General features: G+C 49.6%; 2 protein-coding genes across 2 annotated transcripts in view; both read right to left on the bottom strand.

Annotated features, from left to right (window-relative positions):
* Positions 1–7,997, bottom strand: part of GABBR2 (gamma-aminobutyric acid type B receptor subunit 2) — a 414,624-nt gene extending 406,627 nt beyond the window's left edge. The window contains exon 1 of the mRNA XM_003260548.2: positions 7,216–7,997. Coding sequence (XP_003260596.1) covers positions 7,216–7,536 — 321 coding nt within the window. The 5' untranslated portion in view covers positions 7,537–7,997. The remainder of the gene's footprint in view (positions 1–7,215) is intronic.
* A 7,142-nt stretch (positions 7,998–15,139) lies between these two features.
* The window catches only part of ANKS6 (ankyrin repeat and sterile alpha motif domain containing 6), an 80,413-nt gene continuing 79,126 nt past the window's right edge, over positions 15,140–16,426 (bottom strand). The window contains exon 16 of the mRNA XM_030795106.1: positions 15,140–15,481. Coding sequence (XP_030650966.1) covers positions 15,458–15,481 — 24 coding nt within the window. The 3' untranslated portion in view covers positions 15,140–15,457. The remainder of the gene's footprint in view (positions 15,482–16,426) is intronic.

Here is a 16,426-nt window from a genome sequence, read left to right as displayed (position 1 = left end):
GATTAAGCAAGTACGCTAACATTCTGAGCCCAATACCAAACACTAAACAGGCCCTTAGTGTATTAGTTCCACCCACCACCCCAACTCATTCTTTAAAAAAGAATTTGGGGACAGAGACGTATGTCTGTGGGTGCCTGGCTAAGTCTGAGGAATTTTGGGGGCACTCATATTGCCCTCATATTGGGGAGCTCGGGAGTTGGTGCTGGTAGGCACATGCAGAGGGCAGCTACAGCTCAGCAGTTCGCTTAGCCCTGATATGTAGCGCCACCTCAGTCCTTAAGTGAGGGAGGAAGACCCTGGGGAAGTGACAAGACCAACCATCCCAGTGGGTGCTAACTCAGAAAGCAGACTCGAATCAATGCACCTCCAGTTCAGCTCCTCACCATTTACTCATGCAGGCTGCTCATTAAGCCCCATAAGGCCCTGAGGGATGAGACTGACCCTACCCGGAAGAGCTGCCGGCCAGCAGGGGAGAAAGCGACAAACACAGCTATGACACAGGCAGAAGGAAAGACACGCTGGGAGACACACATGAATAAAGGCCTCAGTGTCTGCCCTCTTCTGCCAGCATGCCTTCTCTGCAACACAGCACCAGAAAACAAGGGACCCGTTACACTGCTTTGTATTTACTTTGGACTTTAAGCTGCCCCACCCATTAGAGTTATTCCTTATAACAGCCCTGTGAGGTCAGCACAATGATCCCCAGACTGTACAGAAATAATAACAATGGGAACAACAGGGCAGCAATATTTCCTGAGCCACTCGCAGTGTACCGAGCATTGATTGGATTATGTCACCTGGATCATCTCAGTTGTCCCTTATGCACCTGATAAGGCAGTTAGTATATCACCCCCATTTCATCGATGAAGAAACTGAGGGAAACAGACCTCCCCAAGGTCACCAAGCAGGTGAGTGGTGCTCAAATGAGGATACAAACCCAGGTCTCCTGACCCTAGGGCCAGGGCTCATTGGACAGGTGTAAGGTGAGCACGTGGCCTCACCCCTGCAGGGACTCTCTCTCCTTGTTCCCCTAGGGTGCATCTAATTCCAGTGACTGTTCTGCCAATGACACACACACCCTCCCCAGACATTGGTTCCCTCTCTGTTGCCCCTCCTGCCCTGTGGGGTCTCAGTGCTGCTCGTTCTTCACAACACCCCCTCCTGCCTCCCTGTCTCCATTCAGGCCCCATCACCACTACCTTCAACTGTTAAAGTAGCTTCCCAGCCTCTCCGACTCCAGGCTTATTCTGTCTGCAGTCCAGCCTCTACATGCCCACCAGCCTTGATAGGATCACACCCATGTTCAAAGACATCACACGGCTCCTTGTAGCTCCAGATTAAAGTCCAACCTTCTTGACACAGCATTCAAGGCCGTCCACACCCAGCACCAGCTACCTTTCCCTCTACAAACCCTGCATTTGGGCGAAAACATAACATCAGTGCACTCCAAACACACTGCACATTTTTTTGCTTCGTCTTTGATCTGGAGACCCTTCCTGGTATCCAATGTCCGTTTCCCAGAGCCTCTGCCTCTCTCTGTCAACTTTATATTCACTCTTCCAGGCTTATCTTCTCCAGGAGGTCTCTCTGGACCTATATGATCTGCCCTTTCTCTTAATGCCCCTGGCTTCTATTGTCTTTCTTCAATTTAGCACTCCCCAACTGCCTGCCTTTGTGGCTATTTGTGATCAGACCCATTGGCATACAAACCCTTAATGGCCTCTGATTTCCTTGGAGGAATCACCTCTCCCCGACTCTGTATTCAGGTGGTTGGGTGAAGCTGACCTCACCTCCCTCTCTCATCATGAAAGGAGGGCAGAAGTTCTAGGCCTGTCCCATCAGGGTCATGTGACCTGTTCATGGATAAACACATGACCCAATTCAAGCCAATGAGATATAAGCTTGAGACTTTCGCTGAAACAGTTGGGAAAGAAACACCCTTCTTACTGGAGTTTCTAAACTGGAAGTGTGTAAACCTGCAGCTTCTAGAGGCCATCTGTGCCACCACATGGGGAGAGCCTGCCTGAGAGTGAAGCCAACACAGAAGAAATCAAAGCCAAGAGGCAGAGAGGAAGATATTTTAAAAGATATCATTTGAGCCCCTGGATTCGGCCATGCCTGCATACAGCACACCTTAGGTTTTTTCAGTTATATGAACCTGTTAAAGTTGGGTTTCTGTCATTTGCATCAAGAGTACTAAACAACACACTTACTAAGGGCCAGGCAGCATGCTGGGCAGTGGGGGTGCAGCTGCAAAGAAGATGTAAGCCTGAACCTGAAAGAGCTCACGTTCTTTTTAAAATTTTTAAATTTTATTTTGTTTTACTTTTGAGACAGAGTCTTGCTCTGTTGCCCAGGCTAGAGTGCAGCAGCACAATCACAGCTTACTGTAGCCTTTACCTCCTAGGCTCTAGCAATCCTCCTGCCTCAACCTCCCTAGTGGCTGGGACCACAGGCGCATACCACCATGTCAGGCTAATTTTTTATTTTGTGTAGAGACAGGGTCTCCCTATGTTGCCCAGGCTGGTCTTGAACTCCTTGGCCTCAAGCAATCCTCTCACCTCAGCACCCCCAAAATGCTGGGATTACAGGCATGAGCCACCACACTCAGCCTATCTTTTTATTTTTAAATAAAATAAAAATAGATTTATCTTTTAATAAAATTAAAAATTTATATTTTATTGTATTGAGATTTAGTTAACTGTATTGAGATTTAATACAGTTAAATCTGTACTGAGATTTAATTAACTTATACACTTTAAAAGGGTGATATTTTATATATATATATATAAAGCGTATAATTCCATGGTTTTTAGTACATTCACAGAATTATGCGACCATCTCCACTATCATTTTCTACCTTGCGTTAGAAATGATGAATACATTCTTGCCCTGTTCTCTATTCACCAGCTGCCTCCCTCAAACCCAGGGCTATGTTTTACACTTTTCTGCAGCATCAACAGCTCCAGTAGGTGCTCAGTAAACACCTGCTGAGCTGTACTCAGACCTTTTTAGGAAGCACAGCCTCAATTCAACAGTCCTTTAAATCCTTTTTAAAACGTAGTGAATAAGGGAAAATATATTTGGCAAAGCCACTCAAGAAAAAAGATATGCTCACCAATCACTGGGATTTCTACATTGGATCTTGGCATCAGGGTGGTCTTTCTGACAGTTGCACCCCTAGACTGGGCTCCTTGGCTCCCTGAACTTTCCGTAAGTTTATTATTGAATGATTTAAGATAGTAACACGTGAGAAAACATATAGGTCCAACAACAGGGGAATGATTAAATACGTATGGTATACCCACAGGATAGAATAGTATACAGCCACCAAAAATCATCTTTACAAGGAGGATTTGAGGACATGGGGAAAAACCCATGATACAATGTTAACTGAAGGAAAAAAAAACATAAAAGAGCACATGGAGTATGATCTTAAGTACATAAAATAGTAAAAAATGACAACTGGAAAGGAATGATGCTAATTATTAGATGTTATTATTTTTGTGTAGATGGATTATGGGCAATTATTTTTCTTTATGCTTCTCTGTAATTTTCAGCTTTTCCACAACGAATGTTAATCAAATTGAAAAAAAAATATCTTTAACTGATTCCTTGGCTATTATTTTATTTTATTAGTGTGGCTAGAATAAGAAACAACCACATGGAGAACATTTCTGAAGACAGGAAGATCACTTGAGCCCAGGAGTTCAAGGCTGCAGTAAGCTGTAATGTACCACTGCAGTCTGGCTTGGGCAAGAGAATGAGACCCCCAACTCTTTCAAAAAAAAAAAGTCATTGTCCCTCAGATTTTTTAGATCAAACATTAAGTAATATGGTACATTTACCTTTTTACCTTGACTGCCAGGAAGCTCAGAGCTAAAATATAATACTCAATGCAATAAATTTTAGCCCAGGTTCTTGGTATAGTAACTTCTATGCTTCTACATAGTTTCTGATGCTTTCTTTTATCTGTATTTTCAGTTGTCTTGCTTGTTCAAATCCTCATTGGAATATATAAACAAGTATTTGCTGAAGCCATTTGGTGTTACACCAGAGAAGCAGAGGTTCTGATAGACAGGTATTCTGTTAGGCTGTTTCATTTTTACCAACACATAGCATTGAGTGGGGTTTTGAAAATCTACCACTATTCTACTTACAGAAGAGAGTCAATCTGGTTGTAGGAGGCTCCTTTATTGAGACAGATTGTCCCCAGGGACCAGATTAACCCATTCCTTGCTAAATCTCCATCTCTCTGCAGACCATATGGATAAAGGTCCATACTGGTGCCCATAGTCACTGGCCATTGAGGCCACTGATTGACAGCAAATGTCAGCAAATCCAGCCAAAATCTGTTCACCACATCCACCCAGTGTTCAAGTCTACAAACAATGTGACACAGCCTGCAAATAATTAGGCCATGTCCACAAAGACAGCCAATCTGAATAAACTAGACCCTAACACTAGCCACAAACATTCTTTAGATTGCTCTGGATTTTGCTGCAAATTACCTAGACTGATCCTTCCTTCACTCTGGCTCAGGGAGAAAGCTCTGCTTTAAAGACAAGGCCACTTGTCAATTCATAGGAAATAAAAATGAAGGAAGGGGGCTGGGCACGGTGGCTCATGCCTGTAATCCCAGCACTTTGGGAGGCAGAGGTGGGCAGATCATCTGAGGTCGGGAGTTTGAGACCAGCCTGACCAACATGGAGAAACCCCATCTCTACTAAAAATACAAAATTAGCTGGGCATGGTGGCACATGCCTGTAATCCCAGCTACACGGGAGGCTGAGGCAGGAGAATCACTTGACTCTGGGAGGTGGAGGTTGCGGTGAGCCGAGATCACGCCAATGCACTCCAGCCTGGGCAACAAGAGCAAAACTCCATCTCGGAAAAAAAAAAAAAAAAAAGGAGGAGGAGGAGGAAGGGAGGCAGCAGGACACATTTATTTAGTGCTTACAGCATGCCAGAGCACTGGCTGCTGAGCCTGCCAGCTCAGGGCATCTTCTACCCTGGCCTGTTATCTTCCTTAAGCTGTGTGTCACCTGCAGAGTACACATAATATTCATAATATTCCCACCTAGGCTTAGAGAGATTAAATACCCAGCTCAAGGTCACCCAGGGCGGAAAGTAACCAGTTTCTCACTAAAACCCAGGCCCCACCTACCCCAAAGCCCTGGCTCTGGGCCCCTTCAAAAGGCTAGAGACACTTCTCTGTTTGCACGATGCTAAAATTATCTTCTGTCTTCCTTCCCACTGTTTTCTAAATATTCCCACGAATTGAAGAGTCTTCTGACTGTCTCATCCTCTTGACTTTGTGTCCTTTCACTCAGAAAGTCATCAAGACACACTCGAAAAATAAAATGTAAAGGCTTCAACCCACACCCTGAAACGAAGCACCCATCTCTTTGCTGCCACAAACAGGCCAGTATGAAATCTCTTTCAGGGAAGCTTTCTAAAGGGAAGAAACTGATGATGAAAACATTATGCAGCTGACAATACTTGGTGATGATGCAAGCAGGGCTGCCCTATCTAAAAATGTGTTTGTCCCCAAAAGACCGGCTTTGCAGTGACCCCTCCAGAAGAATATGTGCAGTAGCAACAGAGAAACTGTCAAGAAGATATGCCTCCGTGTAACTGCATTGCTGTCTCCATTTATGTGTGGCAGACAAGTACCCCCACAGAACTTGAGATGCTCGGGCAAAGACGAGGGCGATAGGAATGTCATTCGGAAAAGATTTCACACCGGGTTAGCCCTGCACAGCCAGCCAGCTTGCATCCTCTGGGGCAGAGGACGCCTCTCCGCCTGCAGCAGCCTGCGCGTACCGCTGCCAACTGCCACCGGTTCCTTCACCTTTTATTTACAGCGCAGAGCAAGCTGGTTCACCGGTGAAGCGGGGGAGGCAGGGAATAAGATACAATCTAGATTCTGCTCTTTCTCTGGGGACATAAAGAGGGTCCGACCTAGGAGGAGGGGAAGCCCAGATTGCACCACCAGAGCAGTGGCGCGACCCTCCTCCCTAAAGGAGGGAGTCTGCACCTGGACTCCAGCAGAAGCGCCCGGAGAGTCCCAGGAAGCCAGGATCAAGCCCAGCGCCTCGGCCCCGCTCCGCGCGGTGGAAGAGGCGCCAACCGAGCGTACTGCACAGGAAATCACTGCCCCCTTCAGGCCGCGTCTCAGACGCTGCAGCCGGAGCACAGGGGCTCCTCGCTCAGCCCGGAAAAACTCGCAAACCCGACCTTGCGCGGCCAGCAATCGCTCCTCCAGACCGGCTCCGCGCGCTCCAGCCCCGGGCTGGCGGTGAAGGTCCGCTCTGGGGCTTCAGGCAGAATCCAAACCGAGGGCGTGGGGAGGGGTCTTGGGATGGAAAGCCCTTGGCTCTCTGGTTCCGCTGAGGACTGCTCTCCAAGTCTGTGCTGGGGCTACTAGGTAGGATGCTTCAAGCCTGAGCCGTGAGAAACTGCCTGCAGCCGCCCGGCCAATAGCAGCGGCGCGGCCGGACACCACTGCATCTCCGGGACGGGAACTGCCAGGGCACTTTCTGAGCAACTAACCCGAGGCGGGGGTCTCCTGAAATCGCTCTGGCCACAGGCAGCGCCGGGCACGTCCAGGCAGAAGCGCTGCAGAGCTGGTGGCCCCACACCTGCCCGCGCCGTGCGGGCTCAGAGCTGCTGGCGCGCACCAGGCGCCCAGCCACGCTGCACGCTCAAGCCCCTTGGGTTCCGGAGCCTTCCGGACCTCAAAGCGCGGCTCGGCTTCCCTGGGGGCCTGTGAGCAGGCCCGCAGCCCCTCCGGCCCTGGGTGGCCCAGTTTGCCGTCAATGCGCCTGTTTCTCCCACTCGGTACCTCGCAGCCCCATGAGCGGGACCTGGACAGGGGCAATCAATGTAGGCCTTTGGGGGTCCAGCCCCCACCTTCTCCACTCCTTTTTCTCTGGTCAAAAGAGACCCCAGTCTTCTATCCCACCCCCACCCCTCCCCACACACACATACACACATAAGACCAGAGGAAGGGTGCTCGGCAAATGTTACCAGCTGTGCCAGCCAAGCCCAGCAGGACCGCGGGGGTGAACACTGGGCACCAGCCCTCTCTGCCCTCGGCAGGCGCGGGACGGTCAATCGGGGCTCTGACCAAAGGCCGGAGGTTGCCTCTGTCCAAACCACCCACTCCAATGCCCCCAGAAGCCCCGACGGCAGGGGCAGCCGGACACTCACCTCGGTGTCATAGAGCCGCAGGTCGAGGAAGTAGGGGCGCAGGAGTGACTCGTTGCGGATCTGCTCGATGGCCAGTTCCACGGCGGGGAGCACACCGCGCCCGATGCTGCCCTTGGCCACCTCCTTGGTGAGCGGCATGAGGCCCATGATGGAGAGCGGCGGGCTGCTGGGCGGCGGCCGGGGGGCGCCCCGCGCCCAGCCCCAGGCCCCGGGCGCCAGAGGCAGCAGCAGCGGCAGCAGCAGTAGCAGTAGCAGGCGCGCGGGCGGCGGTGGCGGCGGCGGCGGCGACCCGGGCTGCCCGGAGCTCCGCGGGGAAGCCATGCCGCGCCGCGGGCTGCGGGCGCCGGCTCACTCGGCCCGCATGGCCTGGCCCGGCCCGCCGCCCCGCGCCAAGCTCTTCCCGCGGCGCCCGCGCAATGGCGCCGGCCCGGGCCCCGGCTCCGTCTCGGGCTCGGGTTCTGGCTCGGCTCAGAACGGCCGCGGCGGCGGCGGCAGCGGCGGCGCCCGTGACGGATCAATCACGCCGGGAAGGGGTGGGAGCGAGCGGAGTGCGGGAGGCGGGGAGCAAGCGAGCAAACGCGAAGAGGGGGGCCGGCGTCTCCGCGCGCGCCTCTCTCCAGCGCGGCCGCCCGGCACCGGGCCGCCTCCGCCCGCCCCAGTGCGCGCTCTGAACCTCTCTCCCGCCGGGAGCTGCTAGGCAGCAGCCCCTGGAGCTCGGCCGGGGGAGGGCGGACGGCAGGAAACGCGGGAGGCGAAGGCGAGGCTGCTCAGCGGCGGCTCGGGCCGCCTCCAGGGACGGGGACGAGCCGTGCGCGCCGGGGGAGGGGGAGGCGCTGGCGCTGCGGCGGCCGCGGGGAGGGCCACCTTCCCAGCACACGCACACACGCGCCCCCGGCCCTCCGCCGCGCCAGCTGCCGCTGCCCGCCGACCGCTGACCTCCAGGCACCAGAGCGCCCGGGGACAGCGATCTGGGAACCGGGACCGCGCGCTGGCACACGCAGTGGCCGCCGCCGCTCCGCCAAGCGCTGCCTGTAGCACCTGCACGGTGGTTTTTGGAACCGCTTCTCGGAGGTCTGGCCGGGAGGGTCTGGGCAGGCGAACGTTCCACGAAGGCGTCCCAGAGGCATCTGCAGCCTACGCTCTCCCGTTCTGCTCTGGCGCCCACGAGCCCCTGACCGAGTCCCGGCGGTCGCTGAAGACGCCCGCCGGTGCTCAAACGCCCGTTGGTGCCAGGCTGCCCGGCCTTTAGGGCCTTGGCTGAGGACACCCCTTTCCTCCTCACCAGACGGAGCGACCGCCCTTTTCCAACCCCAGGCAAAGCTGGGGTCCCAACCTTACGTGCGCTACCGCCCCCTCCAGGCATTTGACCTCCCCGCGTCCCCATTCTTGACGGGCCCCGCCCTAGAAGTCACCCGGGGTGGGAGCACTATCCTCAGACCAGGGCGGGGCCGCGCGCCCCTGGACTTGGCCCTCTCTCTGCCAGGTCGCATTGGCCAATCTTAACCAAAGCAGTCCCGAGCCAGATGTACCCGAGTGAGCTGCCTAAGACCTTGCGTTCCTTGTGCCTCTGCATACTTCAAGAATGGGAAACGTGGTCATTAATCTATAAAGTCCCAGGGGCTGATTAATGCGAGGAACACAGTAGGACATCAAATCACAAAACATACTTGGGCCTGAACCAGGGACTGTGGGAGATATCGACGACCTTGTAACAAGAATGGAAGTTTGACCTTCGCTGAGTACTTACTGTGCGCCTTATGATGTAATCCCCACAACTGCCCTGTAAGCATACTGTGTTACTCACCTTACTTTACAGGCGAACACACTGGTGCTCAGAGAGGTTCTTTAGCTAGTGGAAGCACACAGAGCTACTGAAGGACCGGAACCCAGAGCCAGCAGGAACTCCGTGTACAGTGCAGTGGGAGCCAGGGATGTGGGACTGCAAGTTTCCTCTCCAGGAGGGGCACTGCCCTGACTCAGTTGCTCTGGACATCGGTTCCCTCCGGCATATGGTGAGGGATTTGGACCGGATGATGATGATGGCCACACACCAGCTCTACTGGAGTGAGGCAAGGGCAGCTCTGAAACCAGGCTGAGTTGTTAGGAAGCACGAAGATGTGAGTGGAGGCTGAGCAGAACTGCTAGAAAGTACCTTGGACAGCTCCAGGGAAACCAGGCCAAATTTTCTCTGCCCTAACTTCTCTTTCCAGGCTTCTGTAGATACACCACCTCTCCCGGCTCCACTTGGCATTTCCTTTTCCCTAAGCTGGAGGGTGTGCATGAACAGAACTCACCTGAGCATCTCCTCCAGGAAGGGAGGAAGGAAGGGAGGGAGGGAGGGAAAGAAATGGTCCAAGGGACAGTGTAATCCCCAGATACTCGCTCAACTGCTGTCTCACTTGACATCACAAATATCCTCCAGTCATAGTCTTCTGGCACCTGCCATTCCTCAAACCCTCAGCTCAGGTTTCTGAATGAGCATTTTCACTTGTTTTTTTTCTTTTTTCTAATTCTTTCCTTTAGTCATTTGTGTTCTCCTTGCAAGCTGTGCCAATATAGAGTGTCCACTGACACCTACATCTGGGAATAAGTTGAAAGCTGGGTAACTTTGCCTGACATTTACTAAGGGGTTGAAGGCTCTACCTGGCATCCTGCCCTACAGCCCCTCTGTCTTCTCTTATGGTGGGGTGACCTGGCCCCAAGACGCATGACCTGGGATCTGCCCTGACCCAGGGGGCACCAATCTCACTCTCCATCAGCATGGCTCCAGGCCAATCTCTGATCTCACAGCCCAATCCTAATGCCTGGGCATCCCTCTGGTTCCAAGATCTTACTCTGGCCTAGTATTACAGTTTGAGTAACTGGGTCCCTGATGTGCTTCCTGAGTCTGAGTTCCTGCCTCAGTCATCAGCCTAGAATGCATGTTCCTCCAGAGCTGGGGTCCAGCTTCTTGCTTTATAACAATCATTCATTCCTTTGACCAGGGTTTTGAAGGGCATACTACCTGCTAGGCACTGTCCTAGGAGCTGATGATACAGGAAGGAAAAAACCAGACCAAAATCCCTGCCCTTGTAGAATTGACATTCTAGTGGAGAAAGAGAGACAATAAATAGGAAGAAGAAGCTATGTTAGTATGCCCATTTATGAAAAGTGCTATGGTGGACAAAAGAGCAGGAAAGAGGATTGGGACTGGCAGAGTGGTGCTGCAATTTGAAATAGGGAGGTCAGGGAAAGACACACTAAGGTGACTCCTCAGCAAAGACATAAAGAAGGTAAGTAAAAAAGACAGGCGAATGGTGTTCCATGCAGAGGAACAGCAAGGGCAGAGGCTCCAAGACAGGAGTGTGCCTGGCATGTTCAAGGAACAATGTGGAAGCCAATGTGGTAGAGCAGAGTGGACAAAGGGAAAAGCAATCGGATTCAAGGTCAAAGGCAGGTAGGACTGCATGGGGCCTCAGCACTGGGAGCACACATGAAACAGGAACTGTGGGAGGCTACCAGGTGGAGCAGTGACATGATCTGATGTATTTTAAGAGGATCGCTCTGGCTGCAGAGTGGAGAATGGTTAGCAGGGGAAAAGAGTGTGAGCAGGAATACCTGTTAGGAGTCTCTACTACAATAAGCACATTTGGTGGCCAGGCCAGGGTATAAACAGAAGACAGGATGAGAATTGGCTAATCATTGTGCTTCTTATTAATTGGAATAAAATGCACTGGCCAAGTCCCAGGATGTGGAAAACACTCGATTCCCATGAACTCATCTACCTTCTACGAGATATAATAGAGACTTAGAAAGCAACGTGCTCAGGCTGCACCTCCAGGAAGTAATGAAACATCCATGTTAGCCCAGGTCTGTATGGCTTAAATTATTATCTTGTTTCCATAATCCTGTTTCCTTAGCAATCTTTTCTCCCAAACCCTCTGCCTACACACAGAAGCCAGTCTCTAAACCCCAGCTCAGAGGTTGAGAGATGGTGCCCACTTCCTTTCTGGGGATTTTGGGGCTCCATGGTCCAGCTGGTTGCCTGTCAACAGGACACTCCATCCCTTTGAACAGGATGCTGATGCTGGGAAGCTAACCAGGCCTCTCTCTGCTGTCTGCTCTCCTTCCTTGTTGGGCTTACACCCTGTGCCACCCAGGGCTGCTCAGATCTGCCCTCCAGAGCTGCCTCCTCCCAGGAACTGGGTCCAGTTTTTAACACACTTTTTCCCATTTGATTGTTATCCATGCCTGCCTCTATTCTAACTCCTAACAGAAGCAAGGTCTTCTCTCACTTTCTTCTTTAAAACAAAACAAACTATATATATATATGTACACACACACAAACACCCATACATATATATATGTGTATAAGGTTGATATTAGGTTGGTGCAAAAGTAATTGCGGTTTTTGCCCCTGAAAGTAATGGCAAAAACCACAATTACTTTTGTACCAAACTAATACATAGGATTGAGACTGGAAGGGTGGAGAGACAGAGAGTGTGTGTGGTTCACATACACACACACAGGCACACACATGCCATATTTGCAAACCTCTCCCATGTTATTTCTCATTCGTGTTTATATGGAAATGTTTCTTTCAACCAAGTAGTTGGCAGCCTATTTTTTTTCTTGAAGTGCATTATTTATTTTCATTTCCATGCTTTTTTAAAAATGGCAAATTATGAATGATGGCTCCAAAAAAGACTAACTGAATGAATCTAAGTTGCATATCCCTTTTCACAAGGCATGTTTTTTAAACCATAAAATTAGGTTTCAGGTATCAAATGTGGTCTGGTGACACAGCTTGAGTAATAACATAGCTACCATTTATTAAACACCTACCTACTCTGTGCCAGACACCTTGGTATGCATCATCTTAATCTTCACATCTGCCTGAAAAATTGGCGTTAGGATCCCAGTTTTGCAAATTAAGAGATTAAGGTTCAGCTTGATGAAATGGTGTGACTAATGATACTTGGCAGAGGCAGCGAGGGGGCCCAAACCCAGTACTGTCTGACCAGTCCTGTCAAACCCAGTCCTGTCTGATCCCAAATTCCTGCATTTGTCTCTGCTCTACTTACCTCTCCTTGAAGATGCCTTTATAGAACTGAATAGGACAGCCTTAAACAGACAAAGAACATTGCTGAGGGTCTACACCAGAAAGAAGTGAAATGAGCTAGCCAGGGAACTCCACTGAATTAAAGAGAATCTGGGTCCTCTTTTGGGTTATCAGGGAGGAGAGTGTCTGGCCTGGAGAGTCTATGACTAAATCCTTCAGAGTCAACAGTGGCCGGGCGCGGTGGCTCACACCTGTAATCCCAGCATTTTAGGAGGCCGAGGCGGGCGGATTATGAGGTCAGGAGTTCAAGATCAGCCTGAGCAACATGGTGAAACCCCGTCTCTACTAAAAATACAAAAAAAAAAAAAAATTAGCCAAGCATGGTGGCATGGGCCTGTAATCCCAGCTACTCAGGAGGCTGAGGCAGGACAATTGCTTCAACCCAGGAGGCGGAGGTTGCAGTGACCCAAGATCGCACCACTGCACTCCAGCCTGGGTGACAGAGCAAGACTCCATCTCAAAGAAAAAAAAAAGAGTCAACGGCAAGGCTAGGGCAGGCCAGCAGAGCCCAGAGCCTCCTCCTTTACCCATTCTCCTCATATAGTTTGAGAACTGTGGAAGATTGATTCAGGTCAGTGGGACAGGTCCTGAATGAACATAGAAAGGACATTTAGCTTGTAATTGGGTGGTCTCCAGAACAACACAGACTGGCAACAGGGATTAAATCCTCTCTCATTTAGAGGTTTCAAAAGCAATTAGATTATTAACAAAGGGGACCCAGGATGGACAAGAGGCAGAGTTTTAGAACAGAACCTTAGATGAAGAACAGGCTTAGGAAGCCTCTGTTCCTACCCCTCCAAACATATGAGTCCCTCTTTACCCCTTAGGGACAGTGGTGGGTTTTGGAGTCAGGCAGCCCTGGCCTCAAATTCTGGCTTGCTAAGTATTAGTGGTGCAACTTTGAGTAAGTTACTTAACTTCCCGAGCTTCATTTTCTCCATCTGTAAAATGGGAACAATAATGGTTCCTCTTTCATAGGGCTACTGTGAGGATTAGATAATGACAATAGCTAACACACAGTGAGCATTCACATGTGCCAGACGCTGTTTAAAGCACCTTACATGTAATTATCTCCCTTATTAAGATAATGCATATAACATTCCTAACACAGTACTAGGTACTTATTAGGCATGTAATAAATAATTATATTACTGCTAAGGATGGCAAGATCAATGCCTGCTGAGGTTCCCACTTTATTACTTGATTCATGAGGTTTTCACACATTTTTTTCTTAGGCTCCACCAGTGGGTCTTTCTACAGCTTTTACTGGGTTTTAACCTGTGGCAGGAGTCCACAGCACTCTCTCTCACCCATGGCAGTGCAGGAGTCCACAGTGCTGCCTCTCACCCATGGCAGTTCTTTCCCAGAGATAGTTCCTAGGCACCCCCTCACCCTCCACCTCTAGCCAAGTCTTCTTCTTTGGGAGAAATGCCCCCAAACCTCCCCTGGCCACAAGTCTAGAGTCTGCTCATGGCTCTCCTCAAAGGCACTACCCAGAACCAACCACAAAACCCTCCACCTGGGCCAAGAAAGATGTAGAAGAGCATAGCTGCCCCTCTGTGCTCAGACCTCTGACTGCTGTCCCCGCTGTCCTTATAGTCCAGATTTACCCACATTTTGCTAGCAGCTGCATCACCCCTTTGGCTTGTAGGAAGTTTGTGGTTCTCTAAGAGCCCTAGGTTTGTTTTCTATGGGGTTATTGTTGCTGATGCTTCAAAAGAACAGCAAACCACATCTCTCTAACATTACTTATCAGCCGTTTAATTTGGAGGCCTCTGAATAGGATTGAAACATTTCACCTTTGACCATGTCCTGATGTTGCAGCCTGTTGAAGGCATCCTGCATGGTGAGCCTGTTATCACTCATATTCACCATCTCTCTCAGTTAATGCCATTGTCATTGCACAATAGGATTTTCTTTCTTGTCCTAAAGCATTAGTCAAAATGTTAAATAGGAGAATGCCAAAGACACGCCCTGTGACTGCCCACACTGGGGGTCATCTGCCCCATCTGGTTCTACAATTAAACCTACTGAAAATTGCTCCCAACTTCCACATTCTGCAGTCCTCATTTCTCTATCTTGCACTCCCAAAAATCATGAAAAGCCTTGCTAAAGCCCGGCTGAAACCCTGATACATGCTATCTCTTAATTTCTCTGACCTGTCAGATGAATAATTCCATGAATAAGGGTGGTTGTAACTGGGCTGGCTCTTGGTAAACACACCCACTCCTAGGAAGCACTGTTCTCCTCTGTGTGATCACACGTCATTTATCCAATCAGCTCTTCTCAAACACTGCTGACAAGAAATACCCAAATCCCCTACTGCTGAAGTCACCATTTTAGGTTCTTAGGAAACCTGAACCTGCTGCATCCCCTGCCACCTAACCCTCCCTTTCATTCATCTCCCAAAGATCCTTCAGATGCTCTTTCTGGATCCCAGCTACAGTGTCCTGCTGTCTTGACAAGTATTTCGTCTGGCCCTGGAGACATGGGCTCGTTGAAAGCATCTAGGTGCCCTCTAACAGTCTCCTCATCTTTCATTTTATGCTTGCTCCACTATCTCCTGTTTGCTGGTCATTCTCCACCAGTACATCCTCTGTGTCTCTGTTACAGGCCTGGAGATGAGAAAATTCTGCATTCTTTTCAACAAACATCCATGCTTTCTCCTAATGCACCACACAAAGTCCCTTTTGTGATCCATGGCATTATCCCAACACTTCAGGTCATTCTGGGATTGAGCGCCTGCAGGGTCCAACAGCTTCCTGCTACCTTCATTCCAGATCCAGACTTTCAGTTTCTCTCCATGGCCCAAAGTATGTTTCGTAAATTTTATTGAAATATAACAGACAGTTCAGTGAATTTTCCCAAAGTGAACACACCCATGTAACCAGCATCAAGAACCAGAACATTACCAGCACCCAAAAGTCATGTTGCTGGCCAGTCACTAACCTTCTCAAGGGTGACCACCATGCTGACTCTGCTAACACTGTAGATTGGGTTTTGCCCCTTCTTGGGCTTGATATAAATGGAATCACCGTCTGTCCTTTGGTGCCTGGCTTCTTTCACTCAACATTGTGAAAGTCACCCATGTTGTATATGATTGTAGATCTTTTATTCCCATTGCCGTATGGTATATATCCTTCAGAGAAACTCTCCTGCAGGCCCCTAAGGAAAGATGTACAAGGACATTTACAGTGTTGTTTGTTAAAATGGAGAGTTAGCGGTAGCCTGGGCACTTATTGCACTTTTTAAAATGTGACATCATCACAAAGATCCGAGTATATGATTTTCTCTCCACCCACCCCCAACCTGGCTGGTTGCAGTCTCACTTGTATCTATTCCTACTTCTACTCTTACATTTCTCCATGCTATCCTTCATTTACTCTGCCAAACTGAGCTTTCCAAATCATGTCATCCCCCAGCTCAACACATTTAATGGCTCCCTATAACCTCTGGAGTACAAACTCCTACGCCTGGTATTACAAGCCATTTACAATGTGGCTCCAATGTTTCCAGCTTTAGCAACCAGCTCTCTCTTCCCACACCTTTTATATTCTAACTACGTAGAATATATTAGCTGGCCCATAAACATGGACCCCTTTTCTGCCTCCATACCTTTGCTCATGCTATTCCTTCAACTTGGAATGCTTTTCCCACTCTTTATCCCACTGACAAAATCCTTCAAAATTCAGGTCAAATGTCACCTCCTTTGTGATACCTCCTCCAGTCACTCCAGCAGAAATAATTGCTACCTTTTCTCAGCATCCATAGTAAGGCTTGGTTCATGCTGAGAGATAATACTTATCACTTCTTTAAAAGTTAATTACCACATTTCACCATTCTAACACACATATTCTTGTTCATCTCTGGAATCAGGATGCACTTTGCCATTGATGGCATCTTACAGTAGGAAGTATTCTTTTTCTTTCTTGTTGATACATAAAATAATGGTGTTTAAGATTCAGTGAAATACAGTGTTTCATTTTTATCTCAGCATATTCTAGAAAAGCTTGTCACACTGCATTGTATAGTTAGTTGTCTACAATTCTGTGTTCCTTTTCATGTGTGAGGCCATAGGCATGCACGGAGTCAGCAATCTGTTCAATGAAG

Source organism: Nomascus leucogenys, chromosome 1a, assembly GCF_006542625.1.
Source record: "Nomascus leucogenys isolate Asia chromosome 1a, Asia_NLE_v1, whole genome shotgun sequence".
In the NCBI taxonomy this organism is placed as follows: Eukaryota; Metazoa; Chordata; class Mammalia; order Primates; family Hylobatidae; genus Nomascus; species Nomascus leucogenys.
Note: the sequence above shows the minus strand (reverse complement) of the source record. Positions and strands in the feature narration are given on the sequence as shown.